Source organism: Sus scrofa, chromosome 10, assembly GCF_054392235.1.
Source record: "Sus scrofa isolate SSC_HxYL_T2T_F1_AM1 chromosome 10, Sscrofa_HxYL_maternal_Yorkshire_Landrace_v2.0, whole genome shotgun sequence".
NCBI lineage: Eukaryota > Metazoa > Chordata > Mammalia > Artiodactyla > Suidae > Sus > Sus scrofa.
Window position 1 is genome coordinate 68,272,541 of NC_139392.1, and position 27,465 is coordinate 68,300,005.

Genomic DNA, 27,465 nt, shown 5'->3' on the forward strand with positions numbered 1-27,465 from the left:
CCAGAGAATTTGCTAAAGATCAACAATACACCATGGTTGACACTGAAATGGTTTTGTCGCCTGGAAATTTATCACATCTGTCAGTCTACTTCAACAGAAAACGTGTGACCAAACACACATGCACACACACATTCACATGTTTTTATGAAAAATGGTATTTAAAGAACAGCCTATAACCCTCTACGTTTCAACCCGCAAATGTATCTTTCGACTGAATTTGAAATAAAGTCTCAGACATTAACAGAGACTTTTAAAATAGAACTGCATATATTAGAAAAATACGCATCAAGGGCATTTATACATACATATTTCATAAGCAAATAAAAGGAGGTACAAAATCACTCCTGTCCTTAATGCTGAGCCTCCTATCGTGTTTGATAACCGAGCACCACCAGGACATGCAAACTCAGAGAGGAAGCTGAGAGCCAGCCTCTCCTCATCCCCTCGTCCCCAGGGGCTTCATTTTCGGGTTTCTCCGGGAAGTTCGAAGCCCCCCTGGTGGGAGAGAGCCCCGAGGATCGTCCAGAGTTTGGGGGGGTCCTCACACTTGTGGTGGTGCTCCCAGTGCAGCAGCAGGTCTTCCTTCCCTCCCAGCGTCTGTGCGCAGAGCACGCAGTTAAAGCCCAACTGGGACTCGGGGAGGGTGGCGTGAGGGCCATGGCCCTGGGGGTCTCCTCCTGGCTCACCGGGTCCTTCCTGCTTCGTGTGTATTTCCACATCATCCTCATGATGGAGGTAGGGCTGCTTTTTCAATCTGGGAAGTGAATGGAGCTCCCCCTCAGAGGGACAAGGCTTAAGCATCTTTCGTCTCTCTGGATGCTGTTTCCAGAAAGAAGCGGCATGTCTGACCCGTTCTCCCTGAGCTCCCTTGCTTCCTGGTGAGATCTCCTCTTGTAATCTGCCCTGAATTTCCTCTCCGTGGACATAGAGCAGGTGGAACTTGATTTCAGCAAAAGACTGGGCAGTGATCTGGCAGCGGCCACATCTGATCTGGAATTTGACCTCGTCGGCTTGGTTCAGAAGGAGGTCTTCTTCCAAGCTGGGCTTGGTCTCCCTGGAAAGGGGGAAACAGCATCAGACCTCATGGAAAGCACAACTGGAATGTCCCTAGAGCTCCAGGCCTTTGGGGATGGAAGACACGTGCACGGAGGATGCTGGAAGGGTGAGGAGAGAGCACAAGGGAGGCAGGGTCCACTTCTGAAAATAGGGTCCCCTTTTCGCATCTCCCCCGGGATCTATTCTTTGGTTACCACGGGAACAGGTGTGATTTCCCTAGGAGAGCAGGAGTACCAATAGGTCTGCTGAGGGGACTGTCCTGCCGCTTCCCCCACCCCCACGGTGCCCTCCCTAAGCCTGACAAACGCAGTTTGGACATTTTACCTAAAAACCAAAACGGGCTCCACTGAACAATTAAGAAGTGAGGATCCTCTGGGGAGACAGCTTTGTATCTTAATGACACGTACAGGTATCAAAAAGGGGTCAGAAATACCTCCAGTGACATAGGGAAACTCTAGGAAAGCCAGGAAGAAATGGGCCAGGCTTACCTTATTTTTAATGACTATGACAAACCAAGCTGAAATTGAAGAGGAATGATTTAGAACCATGAGGACAACTGGGAGTGACAAGGGACAGGATCTGAAGTGTTAGAAGGTGGTTTATGTTCATGGCACTGATGGGGAGTCGTTCCAGTGAACCCCCCCTCTGTGGCTCAGAGCCAAGTGGACAGACAGACGGAGGGGCCTTTCCCGGGTTTACACAGGACTCCCTCCCCTGCCCGGTGGGCTCGCAGATGTCTCAGCTGGTTTGTTTATGATGCCGATGCCGGGAGGAAGGAGCTGTGCACAGCAATGACCTGACACAGGAAAGGTCACCTGGCCTGGTGGGAAAACGGCTCATGGGAAGGGTCAGGCCTGGCACCTGAGGACTGGGCCATGCAGACCTGCGCTGGGTCCCCACTATCTGTCACGCCGTGCTCTGCAGCCCATGAAGCTCTTATATATACATTCTGTGGGCATGTGTTTACAGGAATAACTTGTCAAGAGGGCCAGGGACCACATACACTAAGTTACTTTTTCGTATTTCAGATGCAAAAATAATCTCTTGCTGACTGTCTCCAGCATCCCTCAGATGGGCCTGTGCGCCCCAGCTGACAGAGGAATTAAAAATTATAATGATCAGAAATCAAAGAGAGATGAGCCATTCTTCACAGAACAGGGGAAGAGGGAGCTGCCTTATGAAAGCTTAATCTGTGGGATGGTCTTCCCAGCTCCTTTTTTAGGGGGCTGCACCTGCAGCACACACAAGTTCCCGGGCCAGGGATCGAACCAGTGCCATAGCAGCGACCAGAGCCACAGCTGTGACAACACTGGATCCTTAACCTGTGGAGCTGCTAGGGAGCTCCCCAACTTCTCTTTCTGGATGTGGAGGCTTACCCAGTTCTTAAAGCTAAGCACTCTCTTGTGCCGGCCCCTCGCGTCCCGGCACTGGGCCCGGGGTCCTCCAGCCCCCTGGAGGGATGCTCTCGGCTCTGCTCGCAGGGGCCGGGCTCAGTGCTGATGAGGACCCTGTGTACCTCCTTCAGGTGGCCGAAGTAGACTCGAACGTGGCCAAAGACCTTGGCACAGAACTCACAGCACATGAGCCTCCTGGGCCGGCCCTCGCTGCCGTGCTGGAGCTGCATGTGTGCGCTCAGGCTGCCCGCCCGCACGTAGGCCTTGCGGCAGAGCCGACAGCTGTAGGGCCGTCTGTTGGTGTGTGTGTTCATGTGCTCCCGGAGGTGCTGTTTGTACTGGAAGTGGCGGTCGCACACATGGCACCTGTGCCATGGCTTCCAGATGCCGGAGAACCCAGTTCTGGAGGCGGAGGTGGGCTTAGCAGAGGGGCCGCTGTCCTGCTTGCGGCCTGGGTCCTTGGGGCTGAGGGGATTACTCAGCCACATGCTCTGGCCGGGCAGAGGGGACTGAAAGGGGGTCACGGGAGGGACCAGGGGAGCCAGGGCTGGCAGCACCAGGACAGGTTTGGGCATGATGCTCCGATATCTTTTCACAGCCCCAGGTTTTTGGCCTCTGGCTTCCTGGGGATCGGTTTTGACTCTCTCTTTGCCTTCTTTACCCTTGGTAATGACACATTTCCTCCTTTTCCCCTGAAACGTGGAGAGGTCATCAGGTACCTTCCGTTTTCGTCCTCTTCTCTTTGCCCCGCCATTCACTTTTGGCTTGTGGTTGAGGTCGGCTTTGGTGGCTGGAGGGAAGGCACTGTCACAGGGGCTCTGCCTTGACCTCTGAGAGGCAGGGACTTTGCTGGCCACCTGGAGGGCCACACAGAAGCCTTCTGTGACCGAGGAGGAGGTCTTGCCACTGTCTGCCCTGAGCCCAGGGCCAGGAAAATCTGCCGCATGGACTGCGGCTTCGCTTCCACAAGGCTCGAGCGTCTTCACTCTTGAGTAGGGCAGGATGGGTAGCTTACCTCCAGGGAAGGAAGTGATCACCTGAGCCGCGTGGCCCCAAACGCCTGGTGACAAATGGGTCCCGGCTTTGGCAAGGTTGACCTTTTCTTTACGTTTTTCGCTGGCAGTGGCAGCAGCTCTCCTGCCTGCTCTCCTGTCTGCAGTGTTTGCTTTCCCTGAGCACTTGGGGAGGCCCTGTTCCTCTGGCATGGGTGATGCTGGGGTGGCTGGAGGGTGCCCCCCTCCATGGTTGCTGGTCCCGGCAGGCCCAGGGTCTCCACGGCCACCCCCACTGGTCAGTGTGGCTGGGCCCATGCCAGCCAGGGTGGGGTCTGGAGCTGGGGCTCGCTTGGGCGGACTGGGCTTTTTCAGGGGCTCAGGATGCTCAGATGGGGAAGGGGGCGCCTGGGTTTGGGCAGGCAGCTTGCTGCAGTTACCCTGGAAGGTGCTGGGCCCCGGTGTCCTTCTTGGCCCTTTGCTGTGTCTGGGGGGTTGGTACCGGGGAATGGGCAGTTTGAGGTTCTCGGGAAGAGGCAGTCGGGGCTTCTGGACCGGCTGAGCGGAGGTAACGTGTGGCAGAGCGACGAGAGAGAAGGTCCCCTCCTGGCCAGCCACTTGCATCAGCGCATAACTCTGGGGGGGCACCCCTGGGGCCTTGGCACTGAGGGAGGGGCCAGGATTCGCCTGCTGGGAGGGGCCAGGGAGCACTCTGGGCGCCAGCAATCGGGGTGCAAGTTTCGGGGCGATACTTCTGAATTGACTCATACTCTGCAGACCTTGGCCACTCGGAAGCATTCCGGAAGGGACGTTTGAGTCGCCTGCAAGGACAATACAATATACCAAGTCACTCTGGTGCCACCTGTCCTGTTGGCAGAGTACCAATAATCATCTTATCATTTCCTTGGCCAGGAATGCGTCCCTAGACCACCCTTGCCCTTGGGGCCAAACCCCTGTGCGCACGACCCAGCTTGAAGGGCAGCTTTCTAAGGACTATGACTCCTCCTCCACGGTTCCACACCCCCTATTAGAACACTGACCACTTTCCAGAATCAGGAATCTGTTTATGCATCTCTACTGCTAACCACAGAGCTTCCTAGGAGCTGTCCTCCTCCTTGTATTCTTCAAGTCATCCTATTGACCTCGGGCCGGTTTATTTTTACAAGCCAGGCAACCCCGCCTCTTCCCCTGAGCTCCGGAGCTGCAGCCCCCCGCATGGTGCGCTGCATGCTCTATTTCTTCCACATCGTCTCGCTTTCGCTATTCAACTTAAGCTCTGGGAGGGTGAAGCTGGTACTGGATTCATCTAAATACTTCCTACTGCATCTTTGGGATGAAACAAATGTTTCTTGTATCATACCCCCCTTTTCACTCAATTTCAGGATACACATTGACCCACTGGCAGTGCCATGTGTTCTGCGCAGTGGATGAATTCCAAGCTGAATGCTGGCTTTGTGGCTGTTTCCCCGTGTGACTTGTGAATTTCTTCTCACACCTTTCCAACTGTTTATGTGTGCTTTTGCAATTAAATCACCAGTATTAAAAAAGCTGATGTGACGCCTTCAAAACGTGTTGGAAGAGAAACAAAAAGATGCCAAGTGAGAAGTCAAGATGCAGAGGCAATGTAAAAATACCAGAATCGCACACAAAAAAAGCCCCTTCTAGGACGTCGATAGGAACAATAAGAACGGAGAGAATTCCTTTAACTTCTTATTCCTGAGATTTATGAGGCTGACCAAAGAGCAAGTATTACTTCTCCGAGGGGACAGTTAAGGAAGCATTTCAATGCACTGCTTATAAAAACAGAATCATCTATTTTATCCCCTGAGGCCTCAAGCCCATAAGGCCTGGCTGCAGGAGAGCTTCCCATTTCTAAGTACCTCCTGTTAGTCAAGCATCACCTCAACTCGTGTTTATTAGGTATCCACACTATTCTAGAGATTGGCTAGGACAGGCCCATGATTCCTTTTCTGAAACCATGGGGGCCAGATGTACTCTGGAATTTACACTTTCAAATTTGAGAGAAGGAGGAGATGCATACCCAAATGTGACATAACCCAGCCAAGCCTGCAGAAGACCTATTGTTAAACCTGCTGCCACCTCTGGAGCAAAACATGAGTATTCACAAGCGGGACAGGTGAAGACCCCTGTCACAAGTGCGGCAACGTCGGATCCTTTAACCCACAGTACCAGGCCCGGTCTCGAACCTGTGTCTCTGCAGTCAGGTTCTTAACCCACTGCACCACAGCGGGAACTCCTGCCCAACTTATTTTAGAAAGGAATCACGGTCTAGTGATGAAAAAGTATGTGAAAAACATAGCTCACGTGGTAGACTGCATGAGAGTAAAAGAAAAAGACTGGCGTTAAGGTCTGGGGAGAAGGGACAAGGAGAATAATGTAACCTGTTCTCCTTTTTGGCTTTGCTACCATGAAGTTCACCGGCAAACTGATTGGTCGGTCACCTCACAGTCATCACCCTAATTGATCTGCTATAGTTACTTCCTCTTCCGACATCACTTAATTCACTTTTTAAAATTCTATTTTCATGGCCTTTACGTTTGAATGTCTCTCGCGGTAAGCCTCGCTGTCTCATCTTTTTGAAAGAAGAACTGAAGTAAGTTGTGAATAAATCTACGAAGAAGGCAGGCTTGAGAGAGTGTGCAGAGAGCTTCAAATTATTGAGAGCCCTGGGTGGCCTAGGGACAGGTTTATTACATCATTACACAAACAAGCGTAATGGTCTTTGCATCTACACACCCTGTGGGGGATGAGAAAGGGAAAGAGGAGGAAACACGGGGTCCTTTACATCTAGGTCATCTTCCTAGCTGATTGAGCACAACATAGTTACAGCAAGAGGAGCTGGAAGGAAGGGCTTCATTAGTCCTAAGTCCTCTTGAAATAATATGTGATAGTAATGCACCAAAGCACAAGACATGCTGCCCACTTGTCTGTCCCTGTCAGTCCAATTGGCTCTTCATCCCAGAGCCAACGCTGAAGCCCTTGCAGGGGCCTAACAGGCCCTGAGGCCTCAGCTCCTGGGCAGGCTTTGACCTGAGTCCCCACTTGTTCTCTCCAGCACAGTGGTCTGTCCCTCTGCTGGTCATCATGCGGCCACACACTGGCATCCCCAGCGTCTACACCACCCCAATGGGCTTCCCTGGGTCACCCTAGCACCTGCTACATCGTTTCCTTCAAGTTTTGCTCAAGTGGTAAACTCCTCCGACTGCATTATTACTCCTGGGCCCCCATTCTGAATTCCCACCCCCTTCCTATTTGTTCTCTCTACACACACTTGCTCCATCTCATGATTTATGGCCCCTAGCCTCCCCTCACTGGACCAAATTCCTGGAGGGCAGGGGCTTTATCTGCCTCTTCAGGGCCTAGAACTGGCTTAGGCATTTGGTGCAAAATTGGATAATTATTTGTTGAATTTTAAATGGTGTTTGTAATCAAGTGATCGATGGTTGAACAACAACAACAAAAAGAACACAACTTCAAAGCAAACTTGAACACTGCCAAATTACTCTGAAAATCAAAAAAGGAACAGAGTACATATCTCTGGAACCTTTTTTTTTTTCAGGAACCTTTTTTTTTTTTCAATTTAATTTGCCCACTGCCAGAATGAGGAAATGGCTTAGCACTATGATTAAAAAAACAAAAACAAAAACCCTTTTAAGATAAAGGGGAGAGTGAGGCCAACTGACTAACCGTCTGGGGTACCAAGAAGAGAGAACAATTACACTGTTGAAAATGATGCTGTTGGGGGGTACAAACTCCAATGTCAAAGACACAAGCAAGCTCTGAAGAAGAAATTGCTTTAAAGGAAAGAGACTACAAAGAAGGAAGAAGAAGGGGATCAGAGAGGAGAGAGGAGGAACAGTTAGAAATGGAAAAACGGACCCTCAGAGGCAGAGCATGGCAACGCCAGCATGAAGAGGAGCAGAAATAACAAAAACCAGAAGACTCAGCTGAAGCAACAACCAGTGGTCAAGGTCACCTTGAAGCCTCCGAAGACCTCAGTTGGGAAGGGGCTTCCAGGGTTTTATGACCATGTGTAAGAAAGCAAGCTTCTGACAGTTACAGGTTTCCAGAAATGAAACCAGATCTAATTATTGAGCCCCTCCAAAAGGAAGTGAGTGCAGCAGTGACAATACACTTAACGTTGCCGTGCTTCCACTGAGCCTCAAACATCTATGCTACAGTGGGAATAAAATCACATGGGAAGAGCGATGACAGTCAAAGGAAAAGCAGACCGACTGGGGTCCAGGAGCAAAGGAAAGTCTACAGGGGAACCAGCTGTCCCAGCAAGGGAGAACAATGATCAGCCTGAAACGAGAGTCCCAGTGACTGGTATGGGGCCTGCCAAACAGGAATGTTCTCCTCAAGGGCCCTGCAGTTCAAAGAAGTGGGTCCTGGTGAGGGAGGGGGTGCTCCCTGAAAGTGGTGTTGAGTGTCATCTCCCAGAATCCTTAATGAGGAAGAGAAAAGGAATGACACTGCATTAGAACAAAAGGCAGGGGAGTTCCTTGTGGCTCAGGGGTAATGAACCTGACTAGTTTCCATGAGGCGAGGTTCAATCCCTGGCCCTGCTCAGTGGGGGAAGGATCCAATGTTGCCGAGAGCTGTGGTATAGGTTGCAGACATGACTTGGATCTGGCATCGCTGTGGCTGTGGTATAGGCTGGCAGCTGTAGCTCCAATTCAACCCCTAGCCTGGGAACCGTATGTCTAAAAAGGCCAAAAAAAAAAAAAAAAAAAAAGCAAGGCAGGAGAAAGAGAAAGAGGGCAAGGCCACAAAAACAGAAGAAAACCCCCCTTTGGAATTACTCAAATGTCTAGCCACGGGGCATGAATAGAATAACCAACCAGTCGCATAAGGGAACATCGTGCAGCAGCAAAATAGAAGAATGAGGTAGACGGACGTGGAAAACTCTCCAAGATGTAAGATTTATCTTATGCTATCTCTTGGGGTTTTAAAAAAGAGTAGCGAGATACACACACAAATCTATTCCTGTATATACATGGAGTACATCTCAAAGGAATCCAAACTAAACTGCTGCTGGTGTGGTCCTTGGGGTGGAGGCACTGGGGGAACCACAGGTTGGGATGGGACGAAGCCTTATTTTCCACTGAGTACTCTCTGTGCCTCGCACACAGGAGGTGCTTATAGATATCTGTTGAGTGAATGAAAGGAAAATGAAAGTTTCCCTCCTGGATCCATTTTGCAAAGGGGTATCCTTTGGGTATATTTGTGCTGGGTAAGCATGCGTCCATACATAACCTGGACTGTGTCCAGATTACACAGTGTCTTGGGTTCTCACCTTCCTTGCCTACTTAATGATAGAAACATCTAATGATGGAGTTCCCTGGTGGCCTAGGGGTTTAGGATCTGGAGTTGTCACCACTCTGGTGAAGGTTCAATCCCTGGTTCAGGAACTTCCACATGCTGCAGGTGTGGCCAGAACAAAACAAAACAAAATAAACTTAAAAAAAAATTGCTAATGAGGAATTCCTGTTGTGGCAAAGCAGAAACCATCCCGCTAAGAACCATGAGGTTGCAGGTGTGATCCCTGGCCTCGCTCAGTGGGTTAAGGATCCCGTGTTGCTGGGAGCTGTGGTGTAGGTTGCAGACATGGCTCGGATCTGGTGTTGCTATGGCTTTGGTGTAGGCCAACAGCTGTAGTTCCGATTCTACCCCTAGCATGGGAACCTCCATATGGCATGGGTGCAGCCCTAAAAAGAAAAAAAAAAAAAAAAAACTGCTACCAATAAAGGAAGTAATCAGGTAATCTGGCAGACAGTGCATCAATACTCCCCAAAGTTCAGTCCTGAGACGAGTCAGAGTTCACCTCCCAAAGACAACTGAAGTCCTGAGAATATTCCTCCTACGTTTGGCTCTCTAAAGGTCAAACAAGGTGACTTGCGATAAAGATCAGTGATGCTGCAACAATACATGTTTTTGGTTTTTCTTCGCTTAAAAGTAGTTTGAACAATAGGAATGTTTAGAGAAGCTGAAAATGCCATTAAATTTCTTCAAACTCTGAGATGTTATGGTCGTGGGAAGTCTTTCTTGGCCACATGGCTGCAAGGGCAGTTTATTTCAGGACACATTTACAAGCTCTCTCCCAGACGGTGTGATCTAAAACCCCTCACCTGTCACCTAGTAAATTACAGAGTTCCTAGAACTGTGCACTAAACGGTAAGTCGAAATTTCCACTGACATTCATCATTTCTGGAAATCCTGAGAAATTACCCATAACACAGTTAAAGAGACTCACAGGACTCTCGGACACTAAACATGGACTTTTATGAACTGAAAACATAAAGGTTCACTTAGTAAAATTAATTTTGCACACTTATACAATGTGCATACTTAGCATTAGGATTTTAAATGTGGGCTGTTTTTAATATGCTAAACATTTAAAAAATAATTACTTTGACGAGTGCCATTTACAGGTGGTGAGAAATTGATCTAACTGTGGATTAAAGGAAAAACAAAGAGGTAGTGAGACCTTATTATGGTCCAGAATTTATGCTGGGTCTTTTAATGAAACCTTCATGCAAACGCTGCATAAAAATTGTCCCCTTTTACAGATTAGGCAAAAAAGAGGCTTGAGGAAGTCAGGGAACCTACTAAAGACCACATGGCCCGGAACTGTCCCAATTCAATATGAAGCAATGATCCTCCTCTCCTTCACCCTCCCCCTCGAAAGGGGTAAAATTCTATGCAAAATTGTCCTAATTAATTAGCTCCAAAATATAATATTATCTCTGAATTTGAAGGGGAGAAAAAGAGAAAACTGGAATTAGAACTGGCTTGTCATATCTCTAAACTTTTTTTTTCCTCCTTTTTATGGCTGTACCTGCAGCATATGGAGGTTCTTGGGGCTAGTGGTCAAACTGGAGCTGCATCTGCTACCTACACTGCAGCGAGGGCAACACTCGATCTGAGCCACGTCTTCAACTTACACCCCAACTTACGGCAACACTGGATCCTTATCCACTGAGCAAGGCCAGGGATCAAGCCCACATCTTCACAGACATTATGGTGGGCTCTTAACCTACTGAGGCACAATGGGAACTCCCATATCCCTAAATTTTGATTACCATCAAATTGCACTTTCTTTCTGAAATGCCACTGATTAAAGAACTCATGTAAAGTTAATTGTCATCTGAAGGTAAAAGCAGATATTTCAAGTTGAATTTACCACTTACTAGCCATAGGATTCCGACCAATCAAATCAGGTGGCCAGATATTTGTGCAGAGCCAGTATAATGTGTGTCCTTCGCTTCTTCCTCCATCCCCTCTGGGTTTGACTGATGGGTACTGGTTGCTCGTTACAAGCAGCAGAGGGAAGCTGAGGGCTCAGTGGTACCACATGCCTGCATCTAAGCCAGCCTGTCAAACTGTTTGACCACCCAACCAAGCAGACAAATGAAAGAGACGAGTACACGGGGCAGGCGATTCTCCAGACAATTCACTTCCTTACTCTCTTGGCCCAAGCAAGGCCTGCCATGTTGCTTCTGAGCAAAGTTGTCCCACTTGTCCCTTGGCTGGTTTGGCACAGGTCCATCATGCCATCTGTGGGAATCCAGGGGCCCACTGCTGAGCCTGGAGCAGAGAGCAGGTAGACAAAGAGGGTCCCTGCTCTTGACACAGGTTTCCTGGCTCCAGGCTCGGAGAAAGAGTGCTGCCAAGTCTTGGCCACAAGAGAGCCTGGACGTTTAGGAGTTGTTTAAGTTTTAATTTTATGAAACTGAAAAACCCTATTTCAGTTTTATTGGTTGGCATTTCTGTTCTCCCTCCCACTTGGCTTCCAAATAATAAGTTCCAGTTGAGGTTCAAACTGTTTCCCAGGATGGTCTCCGGTTAAAACAAATATGGTAAAACCCTGGAGAAGTCCGAGATGAAAGAAATGCCTCAGAACACAAGGGAGCTCAACTTAATTTTGTTGAAAAAAACCCTATAAACACATGGAGCATTGCCGCCCGGCTCCCCCCACCGCCCCGGCTCCTGGCGCAGAGGCAACACAGATGCATTGTGTGCTGACGGGAGAAGCCCCGTGGAACGTGCTGGTGGTACAGGCACGAGGGTTTTTTGTTCCTAAGGGCTCAGGATCTCAAGGTCCACACATCTGCCATATGACGACTTCCTAGAGTCATTCTCCCCGGAAGCCCAAGTTCAAGAAACACCTCGCATGTGTGGCAAGCACATTCCCAACTGGTGACCTTGTGCCCTGGACCCGAGTCCCATTCTATCCATTCTCCTTGGCACTCTTGCCTTGCTCTGTGCTCTCAGCCAACTCCCCCCCTACCCCTGCTTTCCTGAAGCCACACCAGTCATGTCCCGGCACCTTCCACTCAACACGGCTTTTGAGAGCTGTCTTGCCAAACAGAGAATTCATTGCCGAGTTTAGTGAGAAAGGGAATTCTCATTTTCTGACCACGGAGATCCTTTATTTCCTGGCACTTGGCAATATCGTTTCTTCAACATTTTTCCAATGATGGGGGTACCTGACGTCTCAGGTACTGTGCAAAATAACTGTGCATGCATTATCTCCTTTAACTCCCACAACGAGCTGAGTTAGGAATTCCTGTGATGTGCTTTTTACAGATGAAGATTTCCAAGCCAGTAAGCTAGAGGCTGGAACTCACGTCTTGGCCCAGGTAACTCCAAAGGCTCTTCCTAGCTCCCCCTGCTGCCTATAAGCTATTGCTCATGGCCCTGGTCACCATCATGGTCTCCCAAGATTACAGGTCTTGGGATTCGGAGAGGTGTGGGTTCAACTCCTGTCTCTGCCTCATGGTTTGGGAAAGTCACGCTCTGAATGTTCTTATTTAAGAAATAGGCAGGGAGTTCCTATCATGGCCCAGCAGAAACGAATCTGACTAGTATCCATGAGGATGCGGGTTTGATCCCTGGCCTTGCTCAGTGGGTTGGGTATCCAGCATTGCTGGGAGCTGTGGTATAGGTCGCAGACTCGGCTTGGATCCCGTGTTGCTGTGGCTGTGGTGTAGGCTGGCAGCTGTAGCTCTGATTTTACCCCCTAGCCTGGGAACCTCTACATGTCACAGGTGTGGCCTTAAAAAGAAAAAAAAAAAAAAGTATTTGGTCACTGTCAGGATTAAATGAAGAACAGTATCCACAAAAGGTGCCAGGGTCGTGCTTATCACATGTCAGAAGCACAGCAGACATTAGTTTTCTACTTTCTCTTACCAAAAAGTGTGAGGCTCCTGACATTTATTTTTGGTGGGAAAAAAAGTGCACAAATCTTGAATGCTAATCATATGGAAACAGCACTGAATTCTTAAACTAGTGTTCCTTGTTTGAGAGGTAAATGAAGGAAAGAGGGAAGAAGTAGCTATTACTTGAGAATATGCTCCCAATAAAACTAGAAAGCCTTCTTTCTGGCCTTTCTCCTGCCACTGAGTCTGGCAGCTCAGTCTTCATTACATCCCATCCAACCTATCAGGCTCTCTGTCCCTGCCCCCCAATTTCTGCATCCAGATTAACAATCCTAGGAAATAGGGGTGAACATTTGTGCATTTTTTAGTTTGTTTTTTGTGTTGTCTTTTTAGGGCTGCACCCACAGCATATGGAAGTTTCTAGGCTAGGAGTTGAACCAGAGCTGCAGCCGCTGGCCTACACCACAGCCACAGCCACAGCCACATCCATGCCAGATTTGAGCTGTGTCTGTGACCTACACCACAGCTCACGGCAACGCTGGATCCTTAACCCACTTGGAGAGGCCAGGGATCGAACCCACAACCTCACGGTTCCTAGTCAGATTTGTTTCCACTGCGCCATGATGGGAACTCCCTGTATGTGCCATTTTAAAGACCAGTTTTAAGGGGACTCTCTCCTCTGCTTTTGTTTATATTGTGTATTGATGCTAAATGCTGTTGCTCTCAAGCTTACCAGGGGAGACATCAACTCCCCAGGAGACTTTTAGGGGTGGGGGTGAGCCCAGGTCTTGGGGTCCTCTGAGGGAGGGATGGGATCAAGAGTGGGATAGGGACTCTGGCAACATGTGTGGAGGACATGAGAACAATGGTGATACAGTCTCTCAATTCAGGAGAGAAAACTAGACTTTCACAGAGGGTAGGGGCAGGATGACCAGAATTTTAAAAGCATTTGTAGATTTCAGTACCTTGCTGAAGAAATCCCTCTGAAATAAGTTTAAGATAGCTTGTGTACACTGTTGGTGGGAATGTCTATTGGTACAGCCACTGTGGAGAACAGTATGGAGGTTCCTCAAAAAACTGAAAATAGAACTACCATATGATCCAGCAGTCCTACTCCTGGCCATATATCCAGAGAAAACTATAATTCAGAAAGATACATGTACCCCTCTGTTTACTGCAGCACTATTTACAATAGCCAAGATATGGAAGCAACCTGGTTCCCCGTCGACAGATGAATGCATAGAGAAGATGTGGTACATACATACACACAATGGAATATTATTCAGCCATTAAAAGAATGAAATATCGAGTTCCTGTCATGGCTCAGCGGTTAATGAACCCGACTAGCATCCACGAAGACGTGGGTTAGATCCCTGGCCTCGCTCAGTGGGTTAAGGATCTGGTGTAGGTTGCAGATGTGGCTTGGATCCCCAGTTGTGGCTGTGGCATCGGCCAGTGACTATAGCTCCAATTCAACTCCATGCCTCAGAACCTCCATATGCCACGGGTGCAGTCCTAAAAAGACAGAAAAAAAAAAAAGAGTGAAATAATGCCATTTGAAGCAATATGGATGGATCTAGAGATTATCATACTAAGTTAAATAAGTCAGAAAGAGAAAGACAAATACCATATATCACTTATATGTGGAATCTAAAATACTACACAAATGAACACATCTGTGAAACAAACTGATTCACAGACAGAGAGAACAAACTTGGGTTCACCAAGGGGGAAGGGGGAGCAGGGCAAGAAGGACTGGGAGTTTGGGATGAGCAGATGCAAACTGCTATATATAGGATGGATAAACAATAAGGTCCTACTGTGTAGCACAGGGAACTATATTCCATATCCTGTGAAAAACCACAATGAAAAAGAATATGAGAAAGAATATATATATAAAACTGAGTCACTGCTGTGTAGCAGAAATTAACACAACATTGTAAGTCAAGTATATATCAATAAAATATATTTTTAAAAAAGATAGCTTGTGTATAGAAAGAAAAATTTGGCACTCAAAGAGGAACTAGAGCCCATGCAATTGAACAAATTTGATATGTAACTATATCAGGAAGCAGGAGGAAGCAAGCATTCCTTACAAACTAATGTAAAAGCCAAATACCTAAAATATTAATTGCAATTAAAAAAAAACATAATGTGGTTTTTGTTAAATTCAAGTAGCTAATTATTCTTTTCAGGTCATATAATTAATGTCCCAAATGAAAAGTAAATTTGAAAAGCTCTATCATCTAAAAATACATTTTAAAAATGCTCAGTTTCAACAAATTTCCCTTCATTTGTGTTAAGCCCCATTTAACAGTCCTTATTTCTGGGAGGAACTATTTTGAACTTCAAATACTTCTTATGAAAAACGGTTGAAAACTATATGAAATATTCTTATATATATATATTTTTTAATTTTATGGCTGCACCCATGGCATATGGAAGTTTCTGGAAGAGGGACTGAATCCAAGCCACAGATATGACTATGTTGTAGCTGTGGCAACGCCACAACCTTTAACCCATTGTGCTGGGCAGGGGTCAAACCTGCACCTCCACAGTGACTCAAGCCCCTGCAGTTGGATTTTCAATCCACTGATCCACATAGGGAACTCTGAAATAACTTTTTTTTTTTTTTTTTTTTTGGTCTTTTTGTCTTTTGCCATTTCTTGGGCCACTCCTGCGGCATATGGAGGTTCCCAGGCTAGGCGTCGAATCAGAGCTGTAGCCTCGGGCCTACGCCAGGGGGATCTGAGCCACATCATCGACCTACACCACAGCTCACGGCAACGCTGGATCCTTAACCCACTGAGCGAGGCCAGGGATCAAACCCGCAATGTCATGGTTCCTAGTCGGATTCGTTAACCACTGAGCCACGACGGGAACTCCTGAAATAACTTCTAATGCATTTAGAAAGATATTTATCTTTCTGGCAAAAAAACAAAAACAAAAAAACTGTAGTGTGCACAAGATTTTCTTCATTATTACAGATCAATCAATTTTGTAACCTTACCCATGTCTAGTAATGACTGAGTAGCATCAAAATTTAACTAAGAGCTAATGACCTACAGGGGACACAAAGCAAGACAGAGGAAAACTTTTGAAATCCTCGAAGCCCACTCTCCTACTTTGGGTTGTTAATATTGTTAGAACTGTTAATATTCAGAGTCACACAGTGGAAATCGAGAAGGCCCGGATAACTTCATCAAGAAAAAGCAGCAAATCAGTCCATTTGACTGCCTCTCTCCCGTAACTAATACCTGCACACACTGTTTTTCCAGGAGGTTCCAACATTTTCTGAGTCAGCTGTTTCTCACCCGGACTGGTGACCATGGAAACATCTCCTGCAAAAGAGCTTTTGTGAGCTGCACGAATGTCTCAAGGCAAGAAATTTTCCACCAGCAAATTACAAACGGGCCCCTTCTATTTACATCTTACGTTTCAATATCAGTTGGAACAGTTATGCCTCTGGGATGACTAACAGGATGACGGCTGGTGAAGAAAACCTTTTCCTTAGAGGGATAAACAGAAAGAGAAGGTTTCAACATCAGAACGTGCAGTCAGTTGGGACAATTAAACTAGGACACGTGCACAGGCTTGGAAAGTTCTCATTTTTGGTCAAAATATGATTATAAAACTAAACTGGTAAAGGTCACGGTGTTTCAACCACAGTATAGTTAAAAGTCACAAAATTGGAGTCACGAAGATACTGTTTTTATACCATAATTTCAAACGTAGATTTACTTTATATAATATAGAATGGAACATTTTTCTTTCTTTATTTATTTTTTGTCTTTTTGCCATTTCTTGGACCACTCCAGCGGCATATGGAGGTTCCCAGGCTAAGGGTCTAATCGGAGCTGTAGCCACTAGCCTATACCACAGCCACAGCAACGCTGGATCCGAGCCGCGTCTGCAACCTACACCACAGCTCACGGCAACGCCGGATCCTTAACCCACTGAGCAAGGCCAGGTATCGAACCTGCAACCTCATGGTTCCTAGTCAGATTCGTTAAGCACCAAGCCATGAAGGGAACTCCAGAACGGAACATTTTTAAAGAACGTGCAAACTGCATTTTAAAAAACGAAGCAACAGGGAGTTCCTGTGGTGGTGCAGCGGAAACAAATCCGACTAGTATCCATGAGGATGTGGGTTTGATCCCTGGCCTTGCTCAGTGGGTTAAGGATCTGGTGTTGTCATGAGCTGTGGTGTAGGTCACAGATGCCGCTCGGATCCCGCTGTGGTGTAGGCTGGCAGCTATAGCTCTGATTCGATCCCTAGCCTGGGAACTTCCATGTGCCACTGGTGTAGCCCTGGAAAAAAAAAAAAGAAATAGTTTCAGTGTTGTAGAATATAGTTTCACAGATGTTTTATTTTCACTTCTGATTTATCTTCAACTCACACCAACTTAGAACTCTTTTTTTGTTTGTTCGTTTTTCCTTCAAATCTTTCTATATTTCAGCTTTTAGGTCAAATAGTTTATGATTTGTAAATACAAATACACAGCACCATGCATTTGTTGTGTGGATGGTTATTCCCTAAAACTCTTACTTGTTAAGTCTTGATTGTTCCTTGACTGTTCCTTCCGTCAAGATACATCTTACCTTAACACAGAGAAACCACCTGCCATACTGACACTGGAAGGAAATAAAGGAATAGAACAGGAAGCACCAGACAATGCTGGCTCTGAGGACCTGTATTTGGGTATTAGTTACTCACACGGAACTGACGAGACTGGTTCTAACTGAGGTATCTCGAATATAGGGTACAGATTCTGAGGTTCAGCTAATGCCGAACTACTAAAAAACAAACAAAAAACCCTGAAGGCATCAGTTTGAAAGCTGTGGAAACAATCTGGATTCCTTTTTTTTTTTTTTTTTTTCTTTTTTAAAATTCTGCCCAGCTTCTCCTCCATCAATATCTTTACTGTTCTTTGGATGACAACTACAGCCCTGGCTGAAGGAAACATTACTCTCATCTACAAGTTAGGACCTGTAGAGGGATTTCTTCATTTTCCCCAGGAGGTGGAGTGATGACACAGCCCACCTCCATCCCCTGTCCCCTGAGACTCTGTGCCGATGTACATGTGTACTTGGGTAGACGCTGCTGGTCCAGGAGCCGGCTTCAGGTCCGATCATCCACGGATCCTCCCAGCATGCCCCAGGTGTCTTTCTCTAGCACTTACTCTGTTCGGTCCCACCCTGTGCTTCCTACTGCCACTACCTGCTGCCCAGAACTGGAGAAATCCAACCCTGTCGATGCTGGACAATGGTATGAAATTAAAGTTTCCAGTCTCGGACTGCAGACCTACTCCACAATGTGTTTCAGTTTCCCTTCAGTTTCTCACTAGGATGAGCCTGGGTTTTTCCTGCTTTTCTGAGGCCCGATTCCTCTGCCCCACCCCACCCCACCCCTGGATCTCGCTCTCTCTCTGGACTGAGGATTTGTGCCTTCTCTACCACTCTCAAGTCCGCATGTAGAAATTCTAACCTCTAGTGTCGTGTTCTCAGGAGGAGGAGGAGGAGCTTTGGGAGGTCATCAGGTCATGAGGTGGAGTCCTCACGAATGGGATTAGTGCCTTTTTAACAGGGACCCCAGAGAGCTCTCTCCCGCTCTCTTTCCACCACGTGAGGACACAGTGAGAAGCAGGTGGTCTGCAACCCAGAAGAGGGTCCTCACCAGAACCTGACCATGCGGGCACCCTGATCATGCACGTTCGGCCTTGAGGACTCAAGAAATGAGTTTCTGTTGTTTGGAAGCCACTCGGTTCACAGCACACTGTTACAGCAGCCTGTCGAAACTGATATCTCAGGAGGAAGAGAGAGGTCATCCAGCAGGACCTTGGCCCATCCGTTCTTTCTACTTCTAACCTCTGCTCTTTAGTTAGACAACACAAGGAAGTTAAGTTTTTCTGGGGTGGGGGCGAGTAGACGCTTATCCATCTCAAATCCCCTGACATCAAAGGTGAGAAGATGTGCCTTTTAGGGCAAGAAGTGGGGTGCTCCCAATGCCGTGCTGCTCCCACACTTGCTTCCAGGCCCCTCTGCTGCCTCGGGGCCCCTACACCATCTTCGAGTCCCCCCCTCCCCCGACCCCCGCCGCTGCCATCAGGAGGCCCTCCCTGACTATCCCACTAAAGGCAGCACTCTGCCCCACATGCTCACTTGTTTTCTTTCTCTGCTCCAAGTGCCCTTCGCAGCACGTATCTTTATAATGAGACCGTGCTAGCCGTCTCCTCCCACTAGAACGGAAGCTCCAAGAAAGCAGGGGTTTGCTTGGTTCACTGCCAGGACTTTGGTCCTAGGTCCGCATCTGAAAATGCTGAAAGAATTTCTAAATTCCTCATGTGGCAAGCCCTGCCCCTTTGGCAAATGTGATAGAACACCTAAGAATTTTCCTTTTTGGGGGGTTGGGGGAGTGGGGAGGGCCTCAGGGGAAACAAGACAAATTGTATTACTCTCCTCTTTAGTTAGTGGAAGGGAGAAGGCAGAGGTCTGGTTTGGGTTCTAGCATTTACTACTGGAACAAGCCTGAGCAAGATAATAATCCTCAGTGGCCTTAATTTCCTCCTAGAGCTTCGTCTCTCAAAGTATGGTCTGCTGACCCCGGGGAGGGTCCCCATACTCTTTTCATACAAATAAGATGTCACTGGCCTTTTCTACCCGGTTGACCCCTGTACGTGTTGCACAGAGGAGGTGCAGGAGGTAACTAGCAAACCTGTGCTGGCCCCTCAGTCTGAGTTTGGGCAGTGACAGCAAACTGTCCAAGCGGCAGTCTTCTCGGCCACCATGTTCCTTCGGCAGAACAACAAGAAAGCAGGACAAAATTTTGCTTATATTAAACCTCGATCTGGAGATGCCTTTTTACAATTCCATGGGATGACGTGTTCGTCCCCACTGAGTACTTCCACTGCCTCCCGAGGCCTGACCTCAGCTTCTGTGTGATGGTCTGAAGCCGAGTTGGCCGCTTTTGCACGGAATAACCATCTTTACTCGAGAGAACATCTGACAGACATATGTTGAGAGAACATAGTCGGACGTGGGTATTTGGCAGGCATTTTCTCAAAAGGGAGTGAACGAAGCTTGTCATTACAAGAAAAAACATCTGACAGTATCCACTGCCAATGATAAAAGTCATTCTTTCCAGCAGCATTAGAATTTTGGAAAACCTGAATCCATCACCAGGAGTTTGAAGCTTCCCTGTATGCAATGATTCTTCAGATGAGGCTGGTGGTTACTTCAACAAATACGATTTTTAAAATACTGAAGAAAATGACATATATAGAAGATCTGCATAACTCAGTGAACGAATGTTTTCTAAAAGGCCAATGCCTGATGTTGCCTGGATGGGTCAAGGACTCAAGTGTCAGCCATACCAAAATGGACCAGAATATAAGAAGTCCACCGATGCTGTTTCAAATTTCACAGGACAACTCAACTTTAAGCTGTTCCCTGACTTGTTTAGACTTATTTATAGTTATCTGACACGTTTTGATGTAGTAGCAAAGACAAATATCCACAATGATCGGAGCAGGCTATTAAAATAGGCCCTCCCTTTCCAGTTACTGTAGAGCTGGATTTTCTTCAAATACTTCAACATAAACCATATATCACAACGCAGTGAATGCAGGACCAGATATGAGATTCCAACCATTTTCAATGAAGCCAGACTTTAAAGATTTGCAAAGAACGTAAATCAATGCTAGTCTTCTCACTAATTTTTTGCTTTGGAAAATAAAGCCAACTACATAAAAGATGTTATTTAGGTTATGCTGTAGGGAGATTACTGTTATGTTAAAATGAACTCACAAATAAATACAGTGACATCACTGTTATGTTAAAATGACTTCTCAAATATGGTAAATCCCAATAAATATAATTGACATAAACAAATACTCTTTGAATCCTCAACAGTTTTTAAGAGTGTAAAGGGGCCTAAAACTAAAACATTTGAGAACGGCTGACTAGATAAGGTCAGCTCTTTGATTCTGTGATTAGTTGTTGTTGTCACTGTGTGTAAATGAGAATAGAAAATAAATCTGGAAATGTCCTTTGGTTGGTAACTTTTTGTTTCCTTAGCCTTTTTCCCTTGTGCAAGTATAATATGGCAGATCCACAGGATAGAGCTGTGAAAATACAGTCTTTAAAGGTAATTTATCCTAATATAAATTATAATTAAATATCACTAGTTGGAAACGTTAAAATACAGCTTAAATAAAAAATTTTGACAAAAATAATATCAATATGTAATGCATCAAAACTTATTTTACTTAATTTGAATTTATATTCATGGAATATCTTATACACTAAATTTAAACTATGGTACTTGTATTTTTTCTCCAACTTTAAGAAATATCACAAGATTCTCTTAGTATTCTTACAAACGTTTGAAAAAATAGAGCATTTTTTTCCAGAATTTTTCTTTTAACAAAAAGAAATGGATTCAAAATCATTTAAAAGCTACTTTATCAAGGGAGTTCCCTTGATAAAGGGAGTTCCCATTGTGGCTTAGCAGTAACCAATCTGACTAGGATCCATGAGGATGCGGGTTCGATCCCTGGCCTTGCTTAATGCGTTAAGGATCCGGCACTGCTGTAGCTGTGGTGTAAGTCGAAGATGGGACTCGGATCCTGAGTTGCTGTGGCTGTGGTATAGGCAGGTATTTGACCCCTAGCCCGGGAACTTCCACATGCCGTGGGTGCAGCTCTAAAAAGACAAAATAAATAAATAAATAAATAAAACTTCATCGAAACCAAAATAATCATAAGTTGCTGTTTCTTATAGAAGTTGGATGTTGGAAATTCTGTAAACGTTTTTGGGATTTTGGTGCCCATTAATTTAAAGACAAGAACAATGTGTTCACTCTATTAAAAGCACACTAGATGTATGAATTTCTCTTCCTATTAGTAGTAGACTTTTACGAACAGACAAAGTACAAAGCCTGCACTTTGGGCTTCGGTAACATTCTAAATACCCCTGTCAAACTTCTTTCCTTTTATCCCTGTTGAACTTATCCCTCCAACCATCTGCATAAAGATGTAAGCATCTGCTATATGGCAAATGGTCTCAGGGGCAGATGTTTCCATCCTCCTGTTCATGTCACTGGGGCTGGAGACATTATCTGAACAGATGTACACAATCTGAAAGCGTTGGGTCCCACAGTGAGAGGTCTCCAACGGCTTCCTATCAAAGTACATAAATGCTATTTGCACCTGCATTTATGTTAATGACATAAAGGCAGCAGGGGTTCTGACAAAGTGAGATGGGATGCTATGAAATATATTTACATGGTTAATTGGGAGTTTCTGAGACTCGGCTGCCAAATGACTACACCAATATCGATACAGGCCCGAGGAGATGATCTGATTAGTGGCTTCCTTTTTAAGCAGTGGAAATGTGGTTTCTTCAGACAACAAAAAGACTCATGATCTGAATTTCCTAAGAAGAATATTCCAAACTCTAGTATTTTATCACAAATAGGAGGATAACTTCCAGTGTGAGGTCTACCTGCTAAATTTTAGGCCACCTGGGTCATTTCCATTTTGTTCTACAAGGAAATTTCTATAGGTACGTGAGTGTTTTCCATTTGTACCTCTGTCAACAGAATAACACACTAATACTTATAGCAGTGTTTTGCAGAGGTTATTACCCTGGAAAGTTCCAATTTCCAACATTAAGGAGTTAACCAAAACCAGCTTGAAAATGTCAATTTGTACTTGGTCTGCAAGGTAAAATGGTACCAAAAGTCCAGGAACAGCATTTACACCACTAGTTAAGATCAAAATGTTTCCATATGAATGTCACATATTTAGAAACATAATATTTTGGTAATACACAGGGAATGTTCCCCCCCTCTCCCTAGCCCCTGTAATGAGGTCACAAAGCCAAGTTAACCACTAAATGCAAAGCATCAAATTACAGTGGTTCTCCTTGCTACTGTGCATTAAATGTGAGTGCTGAAGAGCCAAAGAACTCACAATAACAGTTGTCTTTGTAGCTTTACTGAGCTAAGAACTTGTGGCTGCTTTCAAATAAGACATTTATTACTTGATTAACTTGGCACTGGTAATATCAACTTTGCACAAAGTTATTCTGCGTTCCAAAAGAACTTTTATTCTGCAACTCCAGCTGAGATTTATATTGTGCTCAAAGAATTTACAAAAGTGCATTCATATGCAATTAATCCTCATTTGCAGAGTCTGTGTGAATTCATCTGCTTGCTAAAGTTTCTTTGCAACTCCCAAATCCATACCAGTGGCACTTCCGTGGTCACCTGTAGGCACCCAGAGGCAAAATGTCTTGAGTCACATTAATAGCAGCGGTCAATGTTCCACCTTGTTTCAGCTCCCACACTGTAAACAAGTGCCCTTTCTGCAGTCTATTTAGTGCAGCATTTTTTGTGTGTTTTTTCCTTTTTGTTAGTGATTTCACTGTTCCAAATGGCCCCCAAGCATACTGTTGGTATGCTCTCTAGTGTTGCCAAATATTAGAAGCCTGATGCACCTACAGAAAAAACGTGTGCGAGATAAGCTTTGCTCAGGCATGAGTTAGAATGCTGTGTATGTGAGGTCAACTAATGTTAAGGAACCAACAAGATCAATTAAATGAGGTGTCTTTCGACAGAAACATTCGTAAAACTAGGTTCTGTATTGAGAGCTGATGAAAATGCTGTGTGGCGACTAGAGGCTCACAGGAACCTAGCCTGGTATTTCCCCTGGGAGCACTGGCTCAGTATGAGCTAATTCAGTGTTGGTGGCGACTTTACAGAATGTAACCGCTGCAAATGGCAAGAACCCACTGTACCTTATCTTATTTGACTGCTTCAAGGCAGCCCTTATTACCCCCATTTGAAAGATGAAAGGACTGAGGCTCAATGATTCAGCCAAGATCAGAGCCTAGAGAGAAGAGCAAAAGAATAGGACAGCCCAGCTGTCCAGTTCTTAGCGTGGTGTTCCTTCCCCAGCCTGGGAGGAGAGGGGAGGAGAGAAGAAAAAACAAACGGAGCTCAGGAAACACTTCCTATACCATGTTCAAAAGAGGGAAACTGCAGTTGATAGAAAGGCAATAGACCATTTTTAGGTTAAATCCTCATAAGAGGTAAACTCCTGCTTCGACAGACAGCCCAGTTTTATTCACTAAAACTGAGTTTTAAGAGAATAGACCTTCGTCTAGTTCTCCTCTCCCTCTTCCTTTGCTCACTGCCTCCCCAAAGGCAATAAAAATTTGTTAAATGAACATGCAGATTTGAGAACTTCAGCTTGGTGTTCCATTAAGCCATAGAGATTAAAATGTTTTCATAACATCTGAAAAATATGATTTTAAAAAAAATGCTTGAGAGGTTAAACTATTTTTAACAAAACTGAGTATGTACTTGAGAACCCACTGCATGTCAAGGTTCTTTAAAAGCCTGCAAAGACAGAAAATTCATAAAGAAGTTTCTAAAGAACCTGATACGAAGGGACTAAAATAAGTAAGATCATTTTCCTAAGCTTAAAAAAAATGAATATTATTGCCTAGCTACCCTAAATGTCCCTTGAGTTCTGACATGCTATACTTAACTAAAACCAAAATGTTTATGTCTGTAAGATGTAAGTACATATTTTTATGCCTATGAGACATAAGAATACATTTTTAGGCCATGCCATGATTATTTTTAAAGTATTTTATTGAAACAGAAAATCCAGGGTAGTTGGTTTTTTGTTGTTTTTAACAGCTCCAGATCTCAATTCCCCTGATAGACAGTAATGGCCATGGCTTCACGGCTAAATAATGCACACGTTTGGAAAATTAGGAGGAGCTGTTCGGTGTGTGTTTCACTAACAGCAATGCTTCCGAGGGGGTCATTAAGACCCACGACGTCTTGCCTCAAAGCAGCTGCCATCTTCTCAGCTCCAGTTATTACTACTCTCATTGGGTAAAAATAGCATGCACTGTTTGATAACTGTGTTTAAACAATACAAATGTTATGACAGACCGCAGGAAAGTGCTAGAAGACCTCTGTAAGACCTTTCCGCTCAGTAGTCCACTTGCTGAAGAGACGGCAGGGTGGAATTGTGAAGCGGGCAAAACGTCTAAGAGTTTTGAGTGACTCCAGTAAAACAGACCTGCCCTATAGAAGGCTCTCTCCTGACCAATGAACACTGGGGCTTGTTTTAATTAACCATGTGGGGACTTTTTTTTTTTTTTTTTTTTTTTGTCTTTTTGCCTTTTCTAGGGCCGCTTCCCGCTGCATATGGAAGTTCCCAGGCTAGGGGTCGAATCGGAGCTGCAGCCGCCCACCTATGCCTGAGCCACAGCAACAAGGGGTCCGAGCCGTGTCTGCAACCTACACCACAGCTCATGGAAACACTGGATCCTCAACCCACTGAGCCAGGCCAGGGATGGAACCCGCAACCTCATGGTTCCTAGTTGGATTCGATAACCACTGTACCACGACGGGAACTCCCCATGTGGGGACCTTAAGGTTCATCCTGACCTCTCCAAATTGTACACTTCCATCCTTCGCCGGCACAGCCACGGTGAACTTCCTAGCACCTAAAAACCATAAATTGTCCCTCCCAGAGAACCATCTGGCAAGGTTCCCGAACTGGTTCCTTACCTGGCAGGTAAATAAATTCATTTGCCTTGTCCATCCCTGTGGTGGTTTTCTTTCCTTCAACCAATTTAAAGTGGAAGTTATAAATGTAGTTGGCCTTAGCATGCTGTTTTCATGCCTTTTCTTTCCCGAAAATATGCTCTATCACTTGCTACAATTTCTTGTTTTCCAGCATGAAATACATATCCTTATCTTTTCTTAGATTATCACTTGAAGATATCAAACAAAAAAATAGGAAAGTATGAGAAAACCATAAATCCTATCTCCAAATCCTGAAAGCATAAGACAGAAAATGGTGACAAAATTAAGTCTAATGAATTTTTGGAGATTCTGTAAAGTAATACCTTCACACAGAAAGGAAAAATAAGGCACTATCATAATGGAAGGCTTTTAATATGGTACAAATTATCTGAGTGACGTTACATCTAAAATTAGAAAACACTTAAATTGAAGGCACTGTCATTTAAAAAAAATTTTTTTTAGGGCCGCACCTGTGGCATATGGAGGTTCCCAGGCTAGGGGTCAAATCAGAGTTGCAGCTGCAGGCCTACACTGTAGCTCACTACAATGCCAGAGCCTTAACCCACTGAGCCAGGCCAGGGATCAAACCTGCATCCTCACGGATACTACATTGGGTTCTTAACCTGCTGAGCCACAGTGGGAACTCTGACATTGAAATTTTAATTAGTTTCCTCTAGATCTTTCTTAGCTTTAAATCCATATCCCTTGACCCCTGCAACGCCACTCCAAATGACTTGACTTCTACACGTGTGCTAATGTCCTGAGCAAATACCTTCTTCTGCTGTGTTTCCTTATCAGTCCCAACCAACCCACTGTCCCTGCAGCCAAGTTCTCAGAGTACGTCACACTCAGGTTCTAATACGGCGTTTGTCATGCTTTACTCTGGTTAACTACATACATTATCTGCTGTTCTAATAGGGTTTGTGTTTTGTAAAAGCATAGGCTCTTTCTGATTTATTGCTGGACCCCTCACAGCATCTGGCACAGTTTCTGGTAACCTTGGTGATCATTAAATTTGCTTCTAGCGTATGAAAATTTGTTAGAAGAGAGTACATGATGCCATGGATCTTTCTACGCCCCCACAGCTGTGCTGGTGATGGCCTGCCTGAATGTCACACGTTACTGTGTATAGTGTGTATGTGTGTGCATCCTTAAGTCTGAAATTCCAAATGACTGAAATTTACAGACAGCTATCAATGATTTGTTAAATAAATCACTCAGCATTTAATTAATAAATATCATGTGACCTGCAAACTTCTCATGTCCCATAAATGATTCTATTTGATTAAAGAAATATAAACACAATCATAATGTAAAAGCCTAGAATTTTTCTTTGTTAAAAATATTACTAGTAATCCAGGACACACAGAAAGCATTTGATAAATGAGTTGATTAATTAATAACTGGGCATTTCTTAGGCTTCATATGGATTACACTATTTTTCCTTACTGATACACTTTCCTATGATACAAATTCTAATTTCTGCCAACTTTGGATTGAAATGACTTTTTAAGTTATTTACTAAAATTAATAATAATTAAGCATAATAGGTCGATCAGAGAAGAAAAAGGGGGATAATCTAAAAACAGAGTAGTGATATTCTTTATAAATTTACGGTGAGACAGACACAAAGGGACAAACAGTTGAATTTTGATGGACGTAGGTTCAACTCTTAGCTCTGTCACTGAACTAGTTGGTGACGTTGGTAAATGATTCTAATATCCCTGAATCAGAGAAAGAAAGATAAAATTGAACACTGTGAGGATTAAATAAAATGAAGGATGTAAAGTTGTAGGTGGAGTGACTATCACACTGAGACACGTGATTTTCATTGAGCTCTTTTAGTTATCACATCTCTTTCTCTGTCAAATTCTGGGTTTGGGGCTTAAGCATCTTTGGTCTCAGGAACGACTGATGAAGGATTTGCTAGAGCTACTGCATCTTAGCTAGGCTTGAGGGCATCTTCTATTCTGGTCAAGTCAATGGAGGTAACCAAGCTTCCACGACCGCTCAGAGAGGCAGACACGAAACCAAGACAAAACAAGCCTTGAGGGGAGTAGAGCAGGTGAGGGGTGTGAGAGCTGACCAGCTTTACTTCCCCGTATCAGCCAGAAACCAAGCAGCTCAGTGCTTAGTTACTCACATGGACTCATGACCTGTTAAGAGCTGGGAAAGAATGCTCAGGAATACTGGCTTTACTAACAGGAGAGTCCGAGGCTTAGGGG

At 45.2% G+C, this 27,465-nt stretch overlaps 1 protein-coding gene across 49 annotated transcripts in view; it reads right to left on the minus strand.

The window, feature by feature from the left end:
- Positions 1-245: 245 nt before the first annotated feature.
- The window catches only part of ZNF438 (zinc finger protein 438), a 198,718-nt gene continuing 171,498 nt past the window's right edge, over positions 246-27,465 (minus strand). For 16 of the 49 annotated variants that reach the window (XM_084980119.1, XM_021064204.2, XM_084980106.1 and 13 more), the window contains 4 exons: positions 16,063-16,136; positions 15,885-15,968; positions 2,433-4,263; positions 246-1,054 (listed from right to left, as the gene is read on the minus strand). In XM_084980119.1, the coding sequence (XP_084836245.1) occupies positions 460-1,054; positions 2,433-4,263; positions 15,885-15,957 (2,499 nt within the window). In that variant the 5' untranslated portion in view covers positions 15,958-15,968; positions 16,063-16,136 and the 3' untranslated portion in view covers positions 246-459. Of the gene's footprint in view, positions 1,055-2,432; positions 4,264-15,884; positions 15,969-16,055; positions 16,137-27,465 lie in introns of all 49 variants that reach the window. The other 33 variants (XM_021064202.2, XM_021064201.2, XM_021064199.2 and 30 more) reach the window with 5 other exon arrangements.